This window comes from Heliangelus exortis, chromosome 8, assembly GCF_036169615.1.
Source record: "Heliangelus exortis chromosome 8, bHelExo1.hap1, whole genome shotgun sequence".
Taxonomy (NCBI): domain Eukaryota; kingdom Metazoa; phylum Chordata; class Aves; order Apodiformes; family Trochilidae; genus Heliangelus; species Heliangelus exortis.
Genome location: NC_092429.1, coordinates 6,028,217 through 6,044,456, shown reverse-complemented (window position 1 = coordinate 6,044,456; position 16,240 = coordinate 6,028,217). Strand labels below are relative to the sequence as shown.

The following is a 16,240-nucleotide window of genomic DNA, read 5'->3' as shown; positions in this document are numbered from 1 at the left end:
TCCATTTTCCTTGCAGTAGGACTTAATCTCAAATCCCAGAACAGTGGACAAGCCTGGGAGTTTGTAAGATCTAGTTTATGTCTGAATTTAAAATGATCTTTTTTTGAGTGATGCAGTTTCTAAGTTGTCGTTACACTGATTTTCTTTAAAATTGACTTTTTGTATATATCTTTAAAACATAATCTGATTTTTTTAAAAAAAAAACAATGTATGTTGTAGCATGATCATATTTTAAAAACAGTGTTTGAGGTCAGCCTTAAAAACCTGAACCATTTTGTGGTATTTTAATGCATGATCCATTTGTACCAATAGCCTCATAGTAGCTGTTTCTCACAGTAAACCCGAGGCTGTGTTTAATGTTGTAGTAATTGAAATAAAACTGATTGTTATTTTTGTCAAATCCAGATACTGTGGAGGTAATGCCAAAGTATAGATTCGAATTGGAAACTTTTTTTTCTTATGTGTTTCTTGTTTCCGTTGTATCTCTAGTGTAAAAGAGCAAGTTTTTAATTGAGCTGGACTCTGGCTGTCAGGTCAAACACTGTTTCTAACTGCAAAACAAGGTTCTCACCCTCTCCTTTTCCATTTCCTTATTTTACAACATTGAAAGCCAGCTCTGAATAAGGCTTCTTTTGGATGGTGCTCAGAGCAGATCAAATGAAGGTCTCTTTGTATGGTGTATACATAGGTTATAGCACACAGTTCTCAGAGAAAATGTTTTGGTTGTTTGTAAATCCTTAAAAAAAATTAATTGGGATTTCTTGTTGCTACAAGCCTTTGGGAGCAGGACAGCCATACTCCTACTGTTAGGGCAAAAGTGTTGTTCATTACATGAAGTTGTAGAAAGTTACTTAATGACAGGATTGTTTGGTTGTTGTTTTTTTTTCTTTTTTCATCCCTCCTTTGTCATCTTCCCTTCTAACCTAAGAGTATTATCTTTTGATTAGACTGTTTACTTCTGTGCTGTTTGCCAGATTTCCAGTGCCTGCCTTTCAGGGAAACCTGGGTTATTTAAGAAGGCATTTGGAGAGCTGGCACAACTCAGGTCCTTTAAGCCACCCATTAAATCCTTTAACAACTTCTCCAAGTGTGAATCTTTGAAACATCTCTGGGAAATGAGGAGTGACTCAGAATACTGCTAGCCTAGTACACATTAAAAAATCAGAAGCATGGAGAGTTTAAACTACTTGTTCAAAGCCACATGAGCTAATTGGTGGTAGCAGGGAAGTGAAAACCAGATCTTCAGGTAGTTGGTTGGCTTTTCTCTGTTGGTTTCTGACTGGTGTTGGGGCTGTTTTGTTGTTGGGGTGATGGGGATCCTGATGATCAGACACATGAACAGTGGCATCTCACTGACATCATCACTTGGGTTTTGGATTGGGTTTTGGACTACCTTAAAGGCTATTGCTGTCTGAGATGACAATTCAGTTTAAATGCTGGAGGTCAGTGTTTTTCTTGAGTGTAAGAAGCTGAGGCTATGCCTTAAAGTGCTTAGAGAAGCATTGATAAGGAGCTGTGAGGGCAAAGGCATGTGACTGGGCTTGATGTTCAGTGCATGATTTTTAAGCTTATCTTTCCTCATCTGACATCTTTGCTCCAATTGATGTGGGTTTGCAAGCTCAAGTTTGCTTGGTGTTCTTTTATTCATTTGATGAGGGTATTTGATGCTGCTGTGACAGCCAGCATGTAAAAATTAATCTGTGTTTTTCAGATCTTGTTTCCTCAGACACCTGGTTCACATCAAAACATTTACTTTTCTATTTGTGTGTGGGAGGATTTTTAAACACATTATCTTGCAAGTGTTTGCAAATACTATGATAAAAAAAATACATCAGGATTTTGCTTAAAATTTAGACACTTTTAAAAACATACCTACAAACTAGGGAGATTGGACCTAATAAAATCCAAAGCAAGTCTGGGGAGGTTTTTTTAATCTGAACTAAGCAAGCTTAAGCACACAAATAATTTTTATTCCTGGAAAATCCTTTTGATTTATGCATGTAATGTATATAATATTTGATTTGTGGATGACTTCTTTTGCCATAAAATGAGGACAATATGTAGTGGAACACTGCTGACTGAAGGGTAAATGTCTGATTGTAATTTGTTCACTGGCAGGTTCAGACAAGAATCTGGTGGTCTTTCCCTGACAAATGGAGAACTATTTCCAAGCAGAGGCATATAACCTCGATAAGGTTTTAGATGAATTTGAGCAAAACGAAGGTGAGTCACTTTGAAGAAGTTTGTAGGTGCTCATTAGATGTGTTCCACAGAGAACAAAATTGAAAAGGGACAGATCTGAGCTACCCGTTCTGAGACTGAGCTGCAAATCAATCTCAGAACTTGCAGATATCTGTTAATTTTGCATGGTGTGTCTTCAATATTTGTTAGAAGTATTTTCTTCTGTTTCTATTAATCTTGATTACTTTTTAAATTTTTCTCAATTTTTTATTAGAAAACCATCCATACAGCTTTTAAAGAAACGTTTTGTGAAATTTAATCTCAGTGACAATATTTGAATAGTTTATTTTAAACAGATCAAACAAAACTTATTTTAAGCTTCTTTTGCAGTTTGGAGACTCAAGCATAGAAGTGTTTTATTAAGCTACATAAATCATATAATGAAATTTATGATATTTGAAGTATTAATTTTTTCTTTTCTTAGTCTAATTGCTACTTCTATGCTGTCAAAGAAGTTGGGCTCATTTTATATGAGTGGAAATCTTTTTAGGCATTTCTAGCTCTCTAAAATACATATTAATCTACAGTTTAAAGTTGCTTGTGCCAATTCAACCTGATACTAATTGGTGTTGCTCCAAAGTTTCTGAGGCCCAGAAGCACTGTGCAAATACAGTACTAATGGCTGACTGGGGATATTGGTTATGGCAGACGTGTTTTACTGTTGTACCCATATTTGAACATCCCTACCTTTATATTTGGGTCATTAATGTTGACTGAACCTGTAGCATTAATAAGACAGTGAGTTCTCTTATTTAAACATTTTTTCAGATGCTTATTTAAACATTTTTTCAGTAGTTTTCACCTACACTACTGGGTGCAAAGTGGAATCAGATTCTAGATCCTCCTTCTCGTCGCCTGTCCTTTAACCCATCTGTGGCCAATGTGAATGAAACTGCAACTCCTAATGAATGTCAACAGAGATTAAAGTCTTTTGCCTTGTCTCGTTCAGTGACTACACCATCAGGAGGAGGGGATCACTGTGCTAATGGAAAGGATTTTAGCACAAGCCCAGAGACCCCAGTCATGTGGATTGATGATCAGGCAGCAGCAGATGATCAACTGATTAAAAGAAGCAGTAATCGGGATGATCAGTGGAACACTGTGGAAACAGGAGAAAAGAAATGTGGAAATACAGCTTGCTTGCCAGAGGAGAAAAATGTACTAGTGGTGGCAGTCATGCATAACTGTGACAGAACACTACAAGGTGATGATGTGCTGGATTGTAAAAATTACAACAGTCAATCCCTAATGGACACTATTAGCTTTACACTGGATAATGAAAACCGACAGAGGGATCAGTTTAGTGTTACTGTAAATGGATCCACAGAAGAAGATCTAGATAGAGAAAAGGAAGCAGATCAGCTGTGCACTGAAGATGACTCTGTAAGTCATTTGATTAATGCTTCATCTGAAAGCTTGACTGTTGCTTGCCGCTCCTCTCAGTTAAAGGATGATGTTAATATGAGCAAAGATTCACTGTTTTCAGAAACTACAACTGCAGGGATTAATGCAGTGACTCTCTTACAGAGACCAGTTGATGGTACCATTACAATGCAAGAAAATTGTCTATCTATTGGAAATTTTGCTAGTGAAGCCATTCCTCAGAAATCGGATCTAGAAGCTAAAAACTCTTCTTCTGTCTCAAGCAGTGGAAACTTAGTTGTACAACAGGAAACAACTCAACAGTTGCAGTCTAGGCTGTCTGGGCTCCCCGAAACCTGTCAACCTAACGTGGCTGGAAGTGGCAGTAACAAGGAATGTGTTGCAGAGCATTTTGCCCCTGAGGATGTTGGTGCCACTGAAAGTGAAGTCATTGAATGTGATAAAAAATGTGGCACGACGGAACTGCTCAGCGCGGCAGAGTGTTGCCCTGAATCTCAGGAGATGACTAATTGGGAACTGACAAAGTTGAATGAGATGAATGATAAGCAAACTCTGGGGGAGAATGAAAGACTTTTGCAGACAAAACAGCCTGATGAGGCATGTTGTAACAGTAAAGAAGGTGGAGATAGGATGATGGACGCAGGCGTAGACTTAGAAGGGACTGGTATGGATGAGCTTGAAGGGTCCAGTCTCTCTGATGTCACGGCTACATCAGATGCAAGCTCTCTGTCTAATGGTTGTGATTCCTATGGAATGCAGAACCCAGTTGTTGCTCCTGTTCCAAAGACTTTACCCTCCAAGGAAGACTCAGTAACAGAGGAAAAGGAGATAGAGGAGAGCAAGTCAGAATGTTATGCTAATGTTTATGAACAGAGAGGAAATGAGACCACAGAAGGGAGCGGTCTCATTTTGAACAGGTCTGGTGACCACATAAAGAAAAATTATTTACTTAATCTTTGTAGTCAGGTTTCATCCATTCAAGGGCAAATTTCACCAAAACCAGTGACTAGTCTGCAATCTATCAGTGTTCCTTTTGGTGGTGCAAGACCTAAGCAACCAACAAATCTTAAACTGCAGATTCCGAAGCCATTATCAGACCACTTACAAAATGATCTGGTTCCCCCAAATTGTGGAGGTAACAGTAAAAACAAGAACCTGTTTGGTAAGACACAAGTAGGGGATACAGCAAACACGTTTCCTGGTGAAACATCTGCCTGTGTTACTGATGCTAATGGGGAACATTTGGAAGAATATGAATCTGGAGTCTCTAGTAGTTCGTGCCTTGCAGTAGCCCCAGATAGTCCAGACAATGATCTCAGAGCTGGTCAGTTTGGAGCTCCAGCCAGAAAGCCTTTTACAACTTTGGGTGAGGTGGCTCCAGTTTGGGTTCCAGATTCTCAAGCACCAAACTGTATGAAATGCAAGGCCAGATTTACATTCACCAAAAGAAGGCACCATTGCAGAGCTTGTGGGAAGGTAAGTTTGTATTTTGTGAGTGAACACCTTTTTTTTTTTTTTTTTCCTGGTACTGCACAAAATCAAAGAAGATTTCCTAAGCCACTGTCTATAGAGTTGTGTGACATCTCTTCCTAAAAAGCCATGTTTGAAGTGGGAAAGAAAAATAGGAGTTTTTAAGTTTTAAACTATTGAGGTTCTAACAGAATAACCAATTGACATTTGTAACTGAAAGAATTATTAGCCTGTATGTGCAGTGTATTTGTTGAACAATCAACATCATCGAGTTCATGTCAAACTGCTATAAAATGGCAAGGTGCAGGAAATCAGTTCACAGAAATTACTGCATCAATAATCCCATTAAAGATACTGAAGCACAGCAATATGAATTGGAAGCATGCTTTGAATTGCTGGCATTCCTGCTGGTGTAGATGGTTCATCAACTCTGCTAAGTCTTCTTTACTAACTTTTCTCATATTTCTCTTATATTATTTTAAAGAATATAGTTTTGAGTATACAGTAAGTTATCTGTAACCTGATAAATGTACACACAGGGAGAAATTTTCTAATGAAGACAACTGAAACATAATTTCTGTATCATTTTGTGTTGTGTAAGAGATAATATATTGTTGACTTTTTTTTTTTTTTTAAAGTTTTTTATGTGTGCTAAGTCAACACCATTTCTTATGTCGCAAGTTTATGGTAAATGATTATTCTGTAAAGCATTTCCTAATAGCTTGTTAACCAAATATCTGGTTACTGGTTATCTGGTTCCCTACACATGGGAATTAGGAGCTTAGGGAGAAATACAATGATTCAGAAATGGTCAACCCTTTTCAAGTCCAAATTCATACATATTTTTAAGATTAAAAGAAATCCTAGCCCTCCCCCCCCCCCCCCAAAAAAAAAAAAAAAAAAAAAAAAAAAAAAAAAAAAAAAAAAAAAAAAAAGAGTAAGAAACTTTGGTTCATTTAGTCCCTATCCAAAGTTTTTGAAGTTGATTGAAAGACCTCCTGACTGCTGTGGGTGGTATCTTTTGCTATTGGGAGAGTGGAGGGAAGCAGAATGACTTGAACAAAGGACCAAAACGAAGCAAATCTATCTGAAAAACTCAAACCTTTATACCAGCTGTTTCTGGAAGCAGCCTTGCAGAAACCCCAGACTTGCTCCTCTGTAATGGACTATGGATGTGTCCCATTTGTCCCCTTACTAGCCAATTTGTTGCCTTACTGCAACACCAGATAAGTAGATTTTACTCAAATTTGATTTTGAGACGTGCTGAAAAGTCTTCTAACACACTTCCAACACACTTCCAACACACTTCCAACACACTTCCAACACACTTCCAACACACTTCCAACACACTTCCAACACACTTCCAACACACTTCCAACACACTTCCAACACACTTCCAACACACTTCCAACACACTTCCAACACACTTCCAACACACTTCCAACACACTTCCAACACACTTCCAACACACTTCTAAAACACCTCTAAAACACTTCTAAAACACTTCTAGAAGCTAAGCAGGCATTGACTGTGCACTGGTCCAGGACTTGCAGTTACTTGCTTCTGCCCATCCTCTTACAGGTTGGTTGCAGTGGAAGTTCTCATGTGGAGCTTAATAGCCACAGATGATCGGTAGCTATCATATGAGGCACATATGAGTCTGTAAAGCATATAAATTAAGACTAGCTGTAATTTTAGCTTTGATGTGTTAACTTACACTGTTAGTTACGTAGGTCATGCATTTGTTTTTTATGAGTTTAACAAGCAGGGCCACAATTTTGGTTCAGAGTGACGTGTTCTGCTTGCTTCTGTGTGTCAAACAAGTTCATTGCTTAGATGTAATTATTTCCCTGTAATAACTGAAGCCCTGACTTGCACAAATGAAAAGCAGAAAATGAAAATGTCTCTAAACAAAATGGATAAAACTTGCCCAGAAAGAGCAAAGCCAAAAAAAACCTCAAGGGTGTTGGTTTTTTTTTCCTTCTTTTCTTTTTAAACTACCAAAGACAAGCCTTGAGAAGAACAACCAGCATTACTTTGGATGTTTTGGATGATACATGGGAAATCAATAAAATAAAACTTCCCCTGGTCTGTAGACAGACTTGTTTCTCAGATGTGAAAAATACATAATGCATTAGTATTTAATATTCTCAAAGGGTTCTTACAATAATCCTCAGAATTACTTTTTTCTAGAAGCTTTCGTTGCACATCATTATCTGGGCCAGATTTGCACACATGAAAGCAAAAGATGTGGCAGAAAATTCCGGTTTTTCATGCCTCTTTTTTTATTGTCTCAAAAAAATTATCACTCATTAGTAAATGCTAAGAATGAGTATAAGTGAAATAATGCTTAGCACTTAGTGCAAATCGCTTTGCTACACTTAATTTTTGTAATAATTCCATGAGGAAAGAAACCAAAGGTTTTGACAGGCAAGCTCTGATGCATCTGACTGTGGTGACTTGAGAAACAGCTCTTGTCACCTGTCTGCTCTTGTTTTCTGGTTAAGATAACCATCCCCAAAGCAGGTTATGTTGACCATGTACCTCTGGTGTAGGTAACTACCACATCACTGGGATACTGTTTCTGTCAGGTGGATGAATCTCACTTAAAAGAATTGGGGAGAGTTTCTTCAGCTCTTGCAATTATTTGTTTCTAAGGGAAGTCATGGGGCTAAATATTTTTGAGCACACACAAGCTTTAGCACAACACAAATTTCTGTTTTTTTAAGCTTTGTTAGCATCATGGCAAAGGACTGTGTTAGGGGTAGCTGCTTCATCTGGGAATTAATATTGCATTTAAAAATAGGTGAGTGGCACCTGGGAAGTCTGTCTCAGTTTTTAATTTCAGGATAATAATTGCAAAATTGATGGAAGATATGAACCTCAGGGGAGTGGTAGAAAGTAATACACTTAGAGTAAATGCTGAATTAAAATTAAGAAGCTGAAGAATGTGTGTGAACACATTCATAAACTTCATGTTATGTATTTGTGTAGTTCCTAATGTCAGATGAAGCAGTCATCTGTATTAGGAAAACCAGAAAATCTGTATGTCATCTTTTTACTGACAGCCAAACCCACATTATTTTCCCCACTAATATATAAAAATAATCACCAAACTTCCTAGCAACTAATGCCTTAACAACTCTGAGTGAACCTAAAAACTCTAGTAACATTTCTTTGGCACTGTTATGTTATTTTTTTTATAGCATGACACGCTAAGATAACAACTTGGTGATTGTTAATAAGACTGAACTGTCAGTTGTGCTGGATTGTGTTCTTTTTCTGCATTACTATTGCTAGAAGGCTGATGCAGCCTAGGAGAAGAGGTGTAGATGTTCTGCTTCTATTTTATCTTTTAATATTTAGACCATTGCACTTGGGAGCTTTGCTGGATGTACACTGAGTTGATAGAGGGTCCTAAATAAGACAGTAATTTTTGTTGGTCCTTCATTTGTGGTTGAACATTGATTTTTCCATGTTCAATACTGAACTTCTGATAGGAAGTTTCTCCCAGAGAACTGAAACAGGGTCAAATGTCTCTAAACTATGCTGTGGTGTTGTTATTAATATTCAATATTCCCTAGAATGCTTGTAAATTGGGTTAAGGTATAAATGCAGAAATCAGATTTAAAAAAAACAATTATGGTGGATTTTTTGTTTTTTCTTTTTTATTTTTCATGTATGCAAGAGGGTTGTTTTTATTTTTGTGTGAAAATGGCAGTGCATATACACTTACATTTTGTTTCTGAAATGTTTAATTTGAAATAATTAGGAAACATTAAAACTGTTTGAAATTAGACATGGTGAGCTCTTCACATTTGTTTTCCAGCAATCATGGTGAGCTCAGAGTTTATTTAACATGTGCTTATTTTAAACACTTGCCACTAAAAGACTGCAAAGGTAACAGATTGCAAAGAGGTTGTAATTTGGTGTGGTCTTTGACTTGGCTGAAATTTAGTTAGGTTTATATGTATAAATATGAGAATCCTATGTAATTTCTTGTCTATATTACAGAAATACTCCTGTCGAAGTGATGATGGAATAATTTTTTGGGTTAGAAAGAATTATAGATCATAATAAAGCATAGTGAATTGTCAATATCCACCTATAACTAAAATGCAAAATTATCTCTTGATACCTGAACTCATTTGTCAGGTAGCTGCTGCTGCTTCTGGATTTCCTGAGTGTGACAGAACCTTTCTGCATAAAATGGGTGTTCATCAGTACGTCCATATCACCTGAACAACAACTCTGAGAAAACAGTTTTGTTTTGTTTTTTCTAAATAAAGAAATTATTATTATTTCAAACAAATAAGAAATTAGGGCACTGTGAATTTTATGTTCTGCAGGGCTTTGAGGTTGCTGTTGTAGGATCACACCTGCATGCAGGTGTTTGGTTTGGTGCATGCTCATGTGTTAATGGTTTTGCTTGCTTGGAGGAAGCCTGAAGCCTTTTTTCTGCCCAGGACTGGGTCAGGTGAGCAGCACCAGCAATGTAACTGCATTTCCCCAGCAGGCCACTGTGCATAAAATGCAGTTCCTGATTTCTTTGTGAATTCACATAAATACAAGCTTTTTATGTGTGTATAAAGAGAGCAAGATTTTCTTGCAGTACCAGTGTCATTCAGCTTTCTACAGTAATCTTGTTTTGTGTGTTGAGCACTTAAAGCATTTTGATACATTCACTTAATTCTCAACTGAGGAATAGCTTGTTATACAGGGAGAGATTAAACAACTAGAATTGCTAACATAGATGAATTGTCCTGCTGCAAATAAAAATGACCTGTTTGAATTAATCAGTGCCATACCAATCTCTTCTGTAGAGAAAACTTGGGTATTTAACCAGAGTTGACTCTAGCAAGTCCTTGGACGTTTTCAAAGGCTGAAGTGAATTCTCAACTTGTTAATTCTGTGAGGGATTGCAAAGTGGTAGGGAATTTATTAACCTATTGTCATTTGTGTCAAACATGTTTCAAAGAGCACCACAGTGCAGTATCAGGACAACTTGCATTTATGTGTTCCATGTAACCCTGCTTCGCCGGAGTTAGAAGGAAAGCACCCTGGGCAGGTATTGGTCACCCTGGCTTTAGTGGGAAGATACTGATAATTTTTCTCCTTATTTTGCATGTTTAGAGCTTTACAGATACTCTCTTGTCCAAAATCATCAGTTAATAATGTATTTTTGAACAACACTTAAGTTGTTTCCCCTTTGGTTCCAGGTTTTTTGTGCAGCATGCTGTAGCCTGAAGTGCAAGTTGGTGTACATGGATCGCAAGGAAGCAAGGGTGTGTGTAATCTGCCATTTGGTACTGATGAATGGTAAGTGGGAAAGGAATCCTGAGGTGCAGTGCTTCACTGGCTTTGTGTTGAGCTGCCCTGATGCTAGTAAAAAAAAAAGAAAAAAAAAATTAAAAGCCAAGACACTTTATTTGTACGGGTAAGTATTGTAAACAAGCAAAGGCTCTTGAGAGATCAGTGTGGAATCCCTAAACTAAATACTGTTAACAAAAGGCAAGAACTGGTATGGTCACAATGAGTCTGAATTATTTCCTTTGAGAAAATCCTGTGCCAGTGTTACAGGAACTGTGATTTTTTTGGTAGGTTTTTATTTTTTATTCGGGAGCCTACTGCTTGTTTTTGATGACTGAGTAGATAACCTGTAACACTTCTGTATTGGATGCTGAAGAGAAGATTAATGCAGGTGTGCCTCTTCTAGACCATGCACTGGAGGAAAATAGGAAATAAATAAATCCAACCCTTCCTTCTTCCTTAAGTCCTTGGTGCTAGAGTAAGAATTCTTGTCTAAAAATCTGTCCACGTTTGTGAGTTTGGAGAGTCTGTCAAAGCCAGCATGGTGGTGTGGCTGGAAGCCTGGTGTGAACACAGGACATGTGAGAGTGTTCACAAGTAGTTATGACCTTAACAGGTAGAACAAACAAGAAGTTACATTACCTCTGCTTGGTGTAAGTAGAGACTGTGTTTGGTTTTGACCAGAGAGCTATGGAATCTATTTTATATTTTGTCCATTATTGCATGGACACTTTAGTTCTGTGATACAAAAATGGGCAATGTTCTTCCCACTGTGTCTTGAGGCCTCTGAAAAATTCTGTAACATCCTGTGCTGGCAGTTAACATTTGGGTGATTATGCTGTCCAGTTGTCTTCTGTCCATGACACTGAGAAAACTGTTGCTAAAAGACTCAATGCTCAGTTTTCATATCTGGAATGGAGAAGGTCCAAAAACTGAATTAGTTGAGAGAGGATCCATGCGAGTGCTTAAATAATGAGAAACCCTTTCTTATCATGAGAAATTCCAGGCACTCTGTCTTTGGTTTATTAATGGAAAGGTGAATAGGTGAATTGATCTTGAGGTATAAATACATGTCTTGATAACTGAGACTTGGTGAAAGAAGTTCCTTCAGTTAGAGAGGGAACAGTTGTAGGTGGAATGAGAAGTCAGACAAATTCAGGTTCTAACTGCAGACTTTTAAAGGTTGGTATAGCTAAATACCCTGATAATTATTGAACAGTCACCACTGAATTTCCATTGCTGCACTTTGATGACCTTGCTAAAGGATTGCTGCAGTGGACTTTAACAAGAATTAGTTAGGAAAGTGGTGTTATATGTCAGCATTCAAACTAAGTAATTTTGGCAGTATCTTTACATTTTACTGCAGAGGAGATTATTTGGTGTTTTCCAAAAGATCTGTTAATTTTTTTGGCATCTAACTGAACTTGGAGGCTTATAGCTATATTTTTGTTTCTCCAAAGTAGTTCATGATTATGCAGGTTTGGTTGAAAGTAACAGTGTGCTTAGTCTTGAGGTGAGCATCCAAAATAAAGACTGTTTCTGTTATTAAGCAGAAATATCTTTTTTTCTGTTTCAAAAAGCTTAATCAGTGTGCAGAGGTAGGTATTACTAATTCAGTTATTACTACTTCCTTACTGTAGGCCAGATGTGTAAAGTCACAGGAAATTGTAGGTTGTGATATCTAGAAATTAAACCCAAGTCCTGATGGTGACGTTGAAGTGGTACTAAAATGTTCAATTTTGAGATGGACAAATTAGCCCATTTCAAGGTGTACAAAATCAAGGAATTACACATACACTTGGCAAGAGACTCCTGGCTCCTTTGGGTGGTGAGTAGGATTTATTTTCATCTGGGGGAAGGGAAGAGTCTCAAAATGTTTCAGTTGAAACCAGAAGTGTTCTTGTAAAAAGGCATAATAAAATTGATCATATTATAACGATTTCCTTTTAAAAGCATTTCTGTTCTTTTGCCAGGATGGATGCACACTAATGGCAGTGAGCAGTGACACCACTGCTTGGGTTATTATTGGGAGTGCTGCCTGCATGCTCAGGTGTACTTGCTCCTGGCTGCCTCTCTGTTCCAAACCCTGCTGCAGTGCTTTGTGATGATGCTGTTGGTCACTGCTTGGTTAACCTGTAGCCTGATCCTATCTGATCCCTCCTGATCATTTTTTTTTTTTGTTACAGGTTTTGTTTTGTTTTTTTTTTTTTCCACTCAGTGCAGCAGGCTGAGCATTAATCTTTGTAGTCTTGGAACTAGGGGTAGGAATCACACTTTCAAAGTAATTCTTTCACTTGGTTGCTCAGTATCTGGTTTGTGTTTCACTGGGGAGGGTTTTATGTTTTCTGGCACTTTTCCATGGCCAGGCTATGTGTTCAGTAAGTTTCCAATGCTATTTTTACTGTATCTTCAATTGGTAGTTATGCTGAGTTGACATTTTGCTTGATTTAGAGAAGGCTTTAAAAATGTTCTTATACCATGCTATGAATTTTCTAATAAAGGGATCTTAGAGATGTAACATTCCTTTGTGCATTTTTAACACTTCCTTCTTTCAGGACCTGTACTTTAAATTAATATAGAACTGCTATTAAAAAACAAACAAACAGCACTTCAATTTAATTAATCTTTTCAAATGGAAATGTCAGTACCTTTTCTGTTAGCAGGCATTTCACCCTACTGGTTTTGTAGGTTGATGAGAGGAAGCAGGAGAGGTCTGTCTTTGGTTGTGTTCTGTTTGTGCTTTTTTTTCGCTCTTGTTATTTTCACGTTGGTTTTCTGACAGCTCATAGCCAAAGGAACCTAGAGATGTACAAGGTTTATTCAGGCTTTATAGCTGCTCTGAGAGGTGGCATGATATTTATGCCTGGCTAGAGGAATGTATTTGTTTGTAACATACTAATATGATGGAAGATGCAAGCACATGTGATTTTTCTGGTGCCTTGCATAGCTAAAAGCCTTCCTTGCAGATGAAAAATAAGTACTACTGTGGAGATACAGTCTGTTTCACTAGCTAGAGGAGAGATTTCCCTGTAATGGATGCTGCTGACAAAGAAGTTTTATGTGTTATTGTTTGGGCAATAGAATTAAGGCTCAAGTCAAACCTTCAGAATTAGCAGCGTAAGGGCTTTGTTGTTTTTTTTTTTACAGTTAAGGATATAAGTTTTTGATCTGTACTGATCTGCCCTAGATATAAAGAAATGCAGGGTGCTTTTTCTCTTATGTGAAAGGTAAATCTGCTCAAGTGTCCTGTAGGTTATAAAACATTTGTAATGGGAATGTCCATCTGCTCACATAGTGATGAATTTGGCATAATTGAGATCAAAATGCATTATAATTTTCAGATAATATTTCTGTACAAAGTGATAATATTATTGCACAGGACCAATACTGTTTCTTCTCCTGCTATCTGAATTTTCTTGTTCAATTAATCTTCTGAGTTTTTAAATAAAGAAAGGGAGAGAAATGATCTCGGGAAGGGGGCAGGGTCCACCCCTACTATAGCCAATAGCTTAACACAATGTTTTGGGCTGTTAAATTACTTTCTCCTGCTCTTGTTTTTTCTTCTTTGTTTGCTTTAGCTCAAGCCTGGGAGAACATGATGAGTGCCTCAAGCCAGAGCCCTAACCCTAACAATCCTGCTGAATACTGTTCTACTATCCCTCCTTTGCAGCAGGCTCAGGCCTCGGGTGCCCTGAGCTCACCGCCTCCCACTGTCATGGTACCTGTGGGAGTTTTAAAGCATCCTGGAGCAGAAGGTAAAAGCCCTTAACTTTCCTTCAGTTTACCTTTAGTAAGAATATCTGCAGTTCATCCGTTCCAAATACTCCAGCTGATACCAGTTGTGGTGTTCCTGGCCTCAGTAGGGACACCAGGTTTCTAAGGACAAGTAAACTATTCTCAGTAGGTGTGTTAGTCCATGATGGGGCCATAGGCATTGCACTAGATGATGTGTTAAGTCCCTTCCAGCCCACCTGTTTCTGTGTATAAATTTTTAAAGTTTTGTTCTTCTGAACTGGAATTTTCCAGTCAATGTTGTTGTGGGGTCTTAAGTCCTGTTATAAATTACTTTTTTTTTTTTTTTTTTCTTTTTCTAGTGGCTCAACCTAGAGAACAAAGGCGTGTGTGGTTTGCTGATGGGATATTACCCAATGGAGAAGTTGCTGATGCAGCAAAACTGACAGTGGCTGGGACAACTTCCACAGGAACCTTAGCAGTGTCACATGATCCATCAAAGCCTGTGACCAACAACACTTTATCAGCAGAAGTAAGGAAACTCTATGCTATTCAGTGCTTTAAACAACATGATTGCTTTGGTTGTGAATAGTATAATGGCTTCCATGGTGATCTCAGTAACACTGATCTAAGAAATGTGTTGAGGCTTCTCTTAGTCTGTTGATAGCAAGTGTCCTCACATATTTAAATTTTGCAGAGAGCAGAAACAATTGTATTTTTTCAGCTGAACTGAAGTATTGTGGGGCAGAGCACTAAGCAGTGTTTGAAGTGCTAGGTAAGTTCCACGTGTTCAGCTGTGCAGCCTGTGTATGAGGAATATTTCTTTATGAAGAATATTTTTTTAATGCATTTTTAAGAAAAGCTGAGTCATGGTCAGTAAGGACTTGGAAACAGTAAGATTGGCACAGCACAAAGCATAAAAATAACTTGCTTGGTACTTCTCAGAAAATGATGTATGCAGGAAAGTGCAGGTACAATCTAACAATGTTAAATCCATCATACCCCATGTGAGTTTGCTAGAGGTTTAGCTGGGCAGAGGTGCACTTAGATGTTGTAAAGAAATGAGTATGTGTGGTGCTAGTCTAGAGAAGGAGCTGCCAGTCTCTGTCTAAGCAGATTTTTTAGTAACAGCTCATGTCCAGGAGTTGTCACGTGTCACCAAATTACTTGGTGCTTCTGGTTCTCCAGCAGACACAGCCTCCTTCACCTACATCTAGTAATCTTAGTAAGCCAGCTCTTACATTTTAATCATATTACTTTGGTGTAATGGACTTTTTGTCCTTCCTTGTTTGGTTCCTATAGATGGATAATACTTCTGTATTCTCGGGAAATATAACTCAGGTTGGCAGTCCTGTTGGCAGTGCAATGAATCTCATTCCTGAAGATGGGCTTCCTCCAATTCTCATATCCACTGGAGTAAAAGGAGGTGAGGATATAATTTGGCTGCTAGCTTTTATACTTACCAGCTGCAATTAACCAAATAGTTACTGTGTCTATTTTAAAAATAAGATGCTGACAATATGCTGAGTATTTTGAAGACATTCACACTGAGTACTGGAGGCTAAATGTTGTGACACTCATTTGCACTCCTAACATCATGAAGAACCTCATCTTGCAATGAAATTACTGTAAGAAGTAAAACACAAAGCAGAAAATTAACTCCAGTCCTGCAATATGTGCTAATTTCTTCACTAATCGGACTGTGGGGAATATTTCATACAGAGGAATATTTTAATTAGACTTATGAATATTCATACTTCCTTTCTCTGAAATTCTCTTGGAACATCCTCTCTGGCTGAGCACCCCCAAGTCCTGTATTCAGCAGCACTGTTGCACAGCTTAGCCCACAGTGAAGCTTTTAGTAACTGTGATGTCCTCCTCCCAAATGGAGGAGGATTCAGAAAATTAAAAACTAATTTTTAACAGGCTAAAAAAAAAAAAAAAAGTACGTATTTGTTTATCTGACAATTGTTTTCTCACAGATTCATCAAATCCTTTGATACATTCAGGGATTAACTGATTTTTTTAATCTTTGATTTTTTTTTTTCTATTGAATATTTTGCTGATACTGCACATTTCTAGTGCTAAGCTGAAAGTAACCTTT

General features: G+C 37.7%; 1 protein-coding gene across 6 annotated transcripts in view; it reads left to right on the top strand.

Moving 5' to 3' along the window:
- ZFYVE9 (zinc finger FYVE-type containing 9) overlaps positions 1-16,240 on the top strand; it is a 59,768-nt gene that overhangs the window by 19,909 nt on the left and 23,619 nt on the right. For 4 of the 6 annotated variants that reach the window (XM_071750135.1, XM_071750138.1, XM_071750136.1 and 1 more), the window contains 6 exons: positions 2,119-2,223; positions 3,037-5,100; positions 10,314-10,413; positions 13,983-14,159; positions 14,499-14,668; positions 15,439-15,562. In XM_071750135.1, coding sequence (XP_071606236.1) covers positions 2,203-2,223; positions 3,037-5,100; positions 10,314-10,413; positions 13,983-14,159; positions 14,499-14,668; positions 15,439-15,562 — 2,656 coding nt within the window. In that variant the 5' untranslated portion in view covers positions 2,119-2,202. The remainder of the gene's footprint in view (positions 1-2,118; positions 2,224-3,036; positions 5,101-10,313; positions 10,414-13,982; positions 14,160-14,498; positions 14,669-15,438; positions 15,563-16,240) is intronic. The other 2 variants (XM_071750139.1, XM_071750140.1) reach the window with 1 other exon arrangement.